The sequence below is a fragment of the Lethenteron reissneri genome, chromosome 45 (genome assembly GCF_015708825.2).
Source record: "Lethenteron reissneri isolate LAM-NWPU_2019-01 chromosome 45, ASM1570882v1, whole genome shotgun sequence".
In the NCBI taxonomy this organism is placed as follows: Eukaryota; Metazoa; Chordata; class Hyperoartia; order Petromyzontiformes; family Petromyzontidae; genus Lethenteron; species Lethenteron reissneri.
Window position 1 is genome coordinate 6,470,542 of NC_083823.1, and position 8,545 is coordinate 6,479,086.

Genomic DNA, 8,545 nt, shown 5'->3' on the forward strand with positions numbered 1-8,545 from the left:
GAGTCCGGAGACTCGGCAAGGAAACGTTTTCACAGTGGGGAGTAGGGGGGGGGGGGGGCAACGATTGCTATGTTTCCCAATGAGGTTTTGAGTTATTTGTTCAAATTTGGACCAAAATGCCAGCACACGCTGACCTAATATTCTAAATAAGTCAGAAAACCATTTGCATGCATGTCGAACGGTATGTAGACAACCATGCTAATCGGAATTTTGGGGGTAGGATAACAAATGAAACACAAAAATCAATTTAGAGAAATTGGAGGGGGATAAAAACAATCACAATATTTCCCACGAGCGTGTACACCGCGTGCCCACCGCAGCTGGTCCAGCTTGTGCAGGCACGGCAGCAGTTGGTGCAAGCCCAGGTCCTCGATGTGGTTGTTGTCGAGCATGGCCGACACGGCCGACCTGGCGTGCTGCAGCACGAAGGCCAGGTGCGTGCAGTGTGCCGGCCCCACTGACGCGTAATTCAGCTTCATGTAGCTCGGCATGTCGCGCGCCAGCCGCCGCGCCACCGTCTCGTCGCCGAACTCGTGGGCGCAGCACACCACCCACAGGAAGTCGCACGTCAGGTGTCCGCGGTAGCTGGCCATGTCGCGGCGTGTCAGTCGGACGCTCGCCGCAAGATCCTCCAGGTGAACGCGCAGGCACCGGCGCAGGTGCGCGCGCAGCGCCCCGCGCTTCCGCCGGAGGGCCCCGCCGCCGCCGCGGTCCACCATCTTCGACAGCGTCGCGGAGTGCCGCTCGGACAGGAGGCCGCTGAGGAACTGCGACACCAACTGCAGGTTGCTCTTCTCCGAGTCGGTGAGCTTGCGGCACTGGTTCCGCCGCTGCCACCCGACCACGCATGCCGGCGCCAGTCTCCGCCACTGAGTCGCTCGCGAGAAGTTGGGGAAGTGCCCGAGCACGTCGCGCGCGCCGCGGTCGGCGCTCAGCACCAGGAGGAGCGCGGCGAAGAATGCCTGGAAGGTGACGTGCATGAACACGAACACGTCCTCCGTGCCGAAGCCATGGTAGCTCTGAGACTTGATGAGGAAGCCGTACGCGAGGTCCTCCTCCGTGAGGCCGTGCTCCTTGAGGCGCGACGACGAGAACGAGGTCTCCGACTCCAGCAGCGCCTTCTGGGCGAGGCTGCCCAGCTTGAGCAGCAGCGGCAGGGAGGCGCCGAAGAGGGCCTCGCGGTCCCGCTGCGGCCGGCTGTGACACAAGCACACCTCGAGCATGCTCAGGTAAATCTCGGTGATCGTCAGCGACGAGTCCGGGGCCCCCGCCGGCGCCGCCTGGTGTTGCGGCGGCTGCGGCTGCCGGAGCAGACCGTGGCACTGCGACACGATCCAGCAGTAGAGCGGAATTTGGCAGAGGCTGTAGATGTTCGGGTCGGACTTGAGCAGCTGCTCCGTGGCCCGGCTGGTGGCGCCCTCGCTCTCGCGCCGCTTGGACAGGTATGCCATGACGGCATCCTTGGAGAAGCCCGAGGCGACGACGTTCCGCCCGACGTGCATCTCCAGCATGACCTTCACGTCCGAGTTGGTTCGCGACGTCACGATCTTTTTCGCACCCTTGAGCAGGTTCCCCCGCAAGACGTTGGCGACGAGCGTGAAGGCGGGGGCGGCGCCCTCCGGCGACGCGCACACCGCCACGTCGCCGCCGCCGCCAGCCATGTCTCGCCGGAACTCGTCCATGGCGTCGAACACGAGCAGCGTCCTGTCCGGGTGTCTCAGCACATACTCGAACACCTTGTCGGGGCACGCGTCCGGGCAGCAGCAGTTGTTGAAGAGCAGGTCCCTCAGGCAGATCTCCTTCTTCACGTGGTTCAGGTGGCTGCAGGAGAACGAGAAGAGGAACTCGAACTCGGCGTACGCCGCGCCCTTCGACCACTCCCGCCGCAGCTTCTGCACCAGCACGCTCTTGCCGCTGCCCGCGTCGCCCGACAGAAGGACCACGTCCTTGCTGGGCGGCCCGGGGCGGCAGCCGGCGTCGGGGCCGTTGCCGGCCACGGCCGGGGGTGGCGGCAGCAGCGTGTCCAGCGTGAGCACGAGGGGCTCCTCGTCGGCCGCGGTGGGCAGCGCGTGCAGCTGCGTCTCGGTGTAGATGTCGTCGAGGGCGAGGTGGCCAAGATGGCTGTACATCTGCAGTGACTGCGAGCCGTCCTCGTGGTGCCGATGCAGCTTAGTCTTGTACGCCTCCACTGCACGCCGCAATACGTTTATGCGTTAGCACATAGTTTACCGGATGGTAAACATGCTTTTTATAATGCAGAGTCGTTCATGCAAATCATCAGAATTTATACTGGAAGAATCCAATGGGCTATGAAGCTATTTGGCATGTCCAATAGGGGCAGGTCAGAACGTTACAACAACAAAAAATAAAAAAAAACACGATAGGAGTGCAAAGTGTAATACATCGCAGGAACCTGTCGGACGCAAATGGCTGGCAAAATTAGTCATGTAATGCCTGGCGAAGTTTAGAACCTTGAACTTCTTAAGCCAGAAAGATAAAGGCCTATGACCCAAAAACTTCCTGGACAAGATAACTCCTCAGTTGCGGCTAGAAGCTCACATGGAACGGCTCTGTTTGGAAAGTTTCCGGCCAATACTTGATCCCGTGATCCCAAAGGTGCAAGCGGTGGATTCCAACATAAATTAAAAACAGCCGCAGCGGGCGTTGACTACAACCGAACAACACATGGAAAGGGCTACCAATTCCATCATTAATGGAAAGAGAAAGGAAGGGCATCCCGATTGCGAATGTGATGAAGGGAGATCTCATCGTATAACCGACCACCCATTACACACAAACTGCTTGCCACAAATGAACCACAGCACCATTCATGACCTCGTGAAGGAACAAAAACCATCACACGAACTCCAGTCATCCTCGCAGCAGCCGCTTTTAGCTAGCCGTCTAACAAAGACGGTCACTGCATCGCAACCCGCTTTCAAATGCGCTTCTGTGGCAATCTGGAATGCTATTCTTTCTGATATGAGGAAAGCATTGGAGCTATGCACTTTTGAATCAAGATTTAAGTCTTATTTCTTTAGAATAATTTTTTTTTGTGTTCAGTTTGTTGTCCTTCCTCCACACCTCCGATTACCATGGTTGGCTACGTACTGTGCATGTATGTATGTTGAACTTCTTTCGCACTGTGCGAAAGAAGTTCAATATACATACATACCCTGGCCAGTATTCGGTTACACAGGAGGTATGGACACCATACATCAAGTGGCTCCTGATGCCATCGGACGAATTGCCACACTCCTCTACACACGATTATATTATTTCGTCAGCTGCTTTTTTAAATGTCATAATGTAATAAACGACTTCCACGACAATATGAGACTTGCGTCCTTTCTTTATTAGTTATGACTGCTCGGGTCCGCGCTCCCTTCCAGATAGTCGCTCTCTCTCTCTCCCTCGCCGCATGCATGCGCTCACTGCTCCTTTGTTCCCGCGCAGCTTCCCTCGCTCTCGCCTCCCCCGCACACCGCTGGTTGACGGCGTGCCGGGAGTCGGGAGAGCTTCGGCCCCCGAGGCTGCCACGTGGTCGGTAGCTTGATGAGAAGGCAGAGATGCAGTCCGGACCCAGGCTTCCAAACCGAACCCCGAGTCCTCCCCTTGCCTCTCCTTATATCCCTCCCGGCGGAGCAAAGCCCCGCCTCTAACCACGCCCCCCTCAGAACCTTCTCGATGGTTCCCGCATGTACCTGTGAGCTCCGGCCATGAACTATGGCCCAGATGGAAGCCTTAGCTCTGATTGGCTACGACCGATGCAGCAGCGCCTATAGCAGCCCTCCGTCACCAGACGGTGTGCTCTCTCATTACAATAAGAAAGAAAGATTAACCAAGTTGGCATGCCGAAAATCGAACCGTGGACCTCTGCAACAAGCGTTGAACGCGCGAACTGACGGGCCATGTCCCCAAGACAAACAACAAACAGTTCGCTTCTTACAGCCATGCCGCTTCACACAATTACTCCTTTACAGCAGCCGCTCGCCGCAACTTTACCGCCTCGCCGAGACGTCCCTCGTAAAACGGCAGCAGTTAAAAAAATATTTCCCGCAGCAACTTGTCGTTCCTTTTTACTTTCACCTGAACTGTGTCGTAAATCTGCGATGGCCACGATCGGCCGCCGGTCTGCAGCTCGTGACGAGCCGAAATGGCAGGCGTCGCTGGTGTGGAATCTCTAACGGCTAAAACGATTTTTTATTTTACCAGGGAAAGCCCGCTGAGCTTTATAGCTCTTTTTCAGAAGAGACCTGGACCACAAATGATAGCCTAACATAGTGGCTTATCACGTTGACATCTAAAATAGCTAAATACTCCAAACACATCATATTGATTATAAATGTGGAGGGAAAAAACGGAGGAAGCGGAGAAAAATCCACGTGGCCACAGGCAGGGAGACACCGCAAACTACAAAGATACAGGTGCCAAGGTAAGTTACCCCCACCCTCACCACCCCATGCTGCGATTGGGCAAGTAGATCGCACGACGATCGCGCGTCGTTTTCCCACCGGGCGAAGGGAAGTAGTCCTTCTCGGCCACCGCTTTCACGTCGACGCAGCGGAGAAACGCGGCCGCCGCGGCTTCCCCTTTCGTGTGAATCAGATTGAGCAGCTTCCTCACCTGCGGGAACAGAGACCACAGCGCCACTATTCACGCATCGACGGGTCAACTCGAAGGACCGTACGATCGCACCATACCTAGCCAACTGCGCTAATCGGGCGGTGCGGGGCGAATAAGAGGTGCGGTAAAATGTAACAGGACCCTCCTGAAAGAGAGTCCTGCGACTCAGTGTGGCTTTCCTGGATAAACAAGTAAATTATTATAAACGTTGCCACGAAGTATGTGCTCCCGATTTTCGGATTATTAACGTGCAAACATTTGGAGAATCAGGCTTGGACGCGGCCTGCCGGCGCGCTTTAAAGCCGCTAATCACGTTTTGCTGGCGCGTCTGCTGCGGAAGCGTCACTCTGTCCCGGTCCTCGTGACTCAAGACGCCGTCCAGCACCAGCTGCTCTGCCAGCACGTCCACATCATCCAGCTTGTCCACCAGTGCCAGGTGGTGGAGCCGCATCGCAGCCAGGGCACCGTCGGGGGGCGACGGCACCGCGACAAGCGTCGCGGCGTTGGCGTCGTCGGCGGTGGCGTCGGCGGCGGTGGCGTCGGCGGCGGTGGCGTCGGCGGCAGTGGCGAAGCCGGTGCTGGTGGTGGCGTCGGCGTCGGCTTGGTCCGTGCGGAGCTCGAACCCCGGGGGCACCTGGATGAGGGCCGCCCTCGCGAGCGCTCCCACCAGCTCCGCGGCGGCATCCTCGCCCTTGCTGCCGACGATGCAGAGCAACTGGCGCGCCGCGTCGTACGGCGTCCTGGGAGAACGCGATGGAACGCTCACGAAGGCGGCCTGCGGTGCGGCCTATGGTGCGGCCTCCACCGCTATCATTGTTAAGCCTCACGGAGCCTCGAGGATCTTTTGTTTCCAAGAGGGTCCCGAAAAGTTTTTCGCAGTCGGGGGCGACGATTACCGTGTTCCCCAATTAAGTAAATTGCGAGTATTTTTTTTTATTTGGACCAAGATGTTGGCGCACCATGGCCGAATACTCTTCTCTGAATGACGCCACGAGATTTTTTTTACTGTGAAGCAGAGGGCACGCATTTTATGTTAAATACACCTGTACGACAGTATTAACCAGGGCGGCCTACTAAAATTCGAACCGCAAGCCATAGACCTACACAAGCTAAAGTAATCATTGCCACCACGGCCATCAACGGACACGGTCTAGCCACTGCTGGATGAAGGCCTCCCCACGCCGTCGCTGTGACGCTCATAATCCACCTCCACATGACTTTACATCGTCGCTCCATCGCCACCGCGTGTCCCTGTGCCCTTGTCCCCTTGGGCGACAGCTCCCCCCAGAGTGCATCTTACATTCCGTAGGGCATAAGGGTTACCTGCCGCACACGATGCTCTCTCGCTCCTCCAGGGAGACGATGTTGCGAGTGAACAGGACGTCCAGGAGGCCCTCCACCTGCGGGCCCATGGCCAGGACGAGCCGCTCCCTGCGGTGGAGGAGCAGGGATGAGGCCTTCGGCCGGTCCTGCGCCGCTCCGCCCTCCGCCATCACCGGCCAATTGAGCAAATAGTTCAGGGCCCCAAGCGGATCAAGGTGGGGGCGGGAGCACCCCTGGATTTAAAGAGAGGCAGGGAACAAAAATAGCAGCGCATCAAACAAAAAAATCGGCTCGAATTCAAATCGTAATCAATAGCTAAAACAAAACGATAATCTCTACCTTAGAGGGAGCTATAGACTATAGCAGTGCTAAGTTATTGGTGTACAATGGCATACCCAGAAGCCCGGTATTTTAGGAATCGGGAAAGAACCTAAAGCACCCTCCGCTCACCTCCCACCATTTCCCCCTCTCCCCTCACCATTGGGCTGACGGCTGCAGACAGTTGAGAGGGCCTTGGCCCCCACCCAAGGCCCTCTCAACTCCCTCGGTCGCGGGTGCCCAGTTGGGACAAACCCGGAGACACGCAGCAACACAAACACGGAGACACGTAGAGACACACGGACATGGATACACACGCGGAGATAGAGACACGCATACACCCACACAGTTGAGCAAATTCGTGTCGCCGAGTTTGGCAGTTCCACCTGAATTCCTCCATCAGTAGAAGTGAGGGACCGTGAATTATATGTGAACTACCACGCGTTATCACCCATCCCCGGGGCGCGGCAGCGGCGAGACGTTAACTACCTCGCCTGGTATACAGGAGGTCGTGGGTCCGATCCCGACCCTGACGCCTGCTGTATATTTGGAGTTTGCGGTGTCTCTCTCCCCCGTGGTCGCGTGGATTTTTTTCCGGGTCTTCCAATTTTTCGCTCAACATTTAGAAACATGCGTTTTAGAATATTTGGCTGCTATACATGTCCACGTGATAAGCTAATTTCGTTGAACTATCATTTGTGGCCAGGTCGCTTCTGAAAAAGAGCTACATAGCCCAGTGGGCTTTACCTGGTAAAATAAAAAATTGATAAAATAGTGTGCCAGTTTGAAAGCGGTGCCGTGGAATGAAAAAGACGAGTCGCACTGCTCTTGAGAGCCGCTTTGTGGTTTTTACTTGGCCTACCTTTCCACGGTATTAGACGTCTTGAAATATCTGTGAGTAACCCACATTTCACCCAGCCACATACAAACCTGCCGATCGACCTGTGGTTGAACCTATTCGTGCTGCTTTCCGGGTGGACAGAGGAGTGTGACGGCAACTTTCAGAGAAACTTGCCTCCAACTCTATTCTTTGGGTCTTTCGGTAAAGTCACGTAGACAGGTTGAAAAAAATAACAAAAAAACAAAAACTACGACGTTTCGATCGTAACACAAGCGGTCGTCTTCGTTTTTTTTGTCCTGAAGACGTGTTGCGATCGAAACGTCGTAATTTTTTGTTATTTTCTTTGAACCTATATACGTGACTTTACCGTAAGACCCAAAGAATATGAATTCCTGCAGTTACGAAAGCTCTCAGTCAAGATGGTTGTAAAGCCCCTTAAATTAAGGCGGTAGATACGTCTGGATAATGTCACGTATTCAACAATCCACCCGGAAATGCCGCTCTACGCACGAGAATTCGTCGCTCCATCTCCGTGCCCGGACGCGTTCCATCCCATTGGCCGCCACTCCGCCCCCCCACTGCGTTTCCACCCGCACCTCCGGTCGGCACGGCACGCTTGGCTACGTGCGGTGCGAAAGAAGTTCAAACGTACGTCGAGCCGCTTGCCCACCCCGCCTGCCCGCCCGTCTCTCGATTCACCAGCCGAATTCGTCGCTCCATCTCCGCGACGGACGTTAAAGCCCACGGCGGCTCTCTGCGCGATATATCGCGACGTCGTGGGGGGTGGGGGGTGTTGTCTCTGGCTGAGCGGGCGACGTCCGGTTAATGATTGACGACCCCCCCCCCCACCACCATCGTTCTTTCACCATCGACCCACTCGCCACGTTTAAAGCCGAGCGCCTGCGATATTCGGTGGGGTGGGGTCGATTGTTATTATCAGCATCCTCAGCTGCAACAGCGTTATCAGCAAGCCAACAACAGTGATCATCACCGGTCAGCATCACCCACCGATTTTGCAGGGACTGCGCGTGTCTCCTGCTCGTTAGGGGAAGAAGCCGTCTTTGTGTGGCGTCTCAATCGGCGAGAGCGAGCCGATAGAGACGTCTCGGGGTCTGATGCACGCGCTTTCCAGAGAGAGAGAGATAAAGACGGCGGTGGCTCCTTGAGACGGGGAGAGAGAGAGAGAACTTCCTGCTCGTTCTCCGGGTTCCTGTTTGAGACAAACCTGGCTGGGCTGGCCGGCCCCGCACCTTTCCAGTTGTTTTTCCGTGCAGTGCAAACTTTTGACGGATCGTCTCCGTCCAAGATTGGCCGCGTGGTGGCGACAAACACCGAGAAGTTGGAGAGAAGAGAGCGACAAAAACAGCGATCGGTTAAACGCGAAGTGTAAGTAGTCGTAGTGGGCTATCGCGAGCAACGTTATCCAAAATAAAATAG

At 55.9% G+C, this 8,545-nt stretch overlaps 1 protein-coding gene across 6 annotated transcripts in view; it reads right to left on the reverse strand.

Moving 5' to 3' along the window:
- The window catches only part of LOC133353912 (nucleotide-binding oligomerization domain-containing protein 2-like), a 28,342-nt gene extending 19,797 nt beyond the window's left edge, over nt 1-8,545 (reverse strand). For 5 of the 6 annotated variants that reach the window (XR_009756491.1, XM_061570422.1, XM_061570420.1 and 2 more), the window contains exons 1-5: nt 8,117-8,370; nt 5,950-6,182; nt 4,940-5,366; nt 4,515-4,626; nt 316-2,188 (exon numbers count right to left, since the gene is read on the reverse strand). Coding sequence is in view for 5 of the 6 variants with exons in the window: in XM_061570422.1 (XP_061426406.1) it covers nt 316-2,188; nt 4,515-4,626; nt 4,940-5,366; nt 5,950-6,119 (2,582 nt within the window). In the remaining variant the exon portion in view is untranslated. Of the gene's footprint in view, nt 1-315; nt 2,189-4,514; nt 4,627-4,939; nt 5,367-5,949; nt 6,183-8,116 lie in introns of all 6 variants that reach the window. The other variant, XM_061570421.1, reaches the window with a different exon arrangement.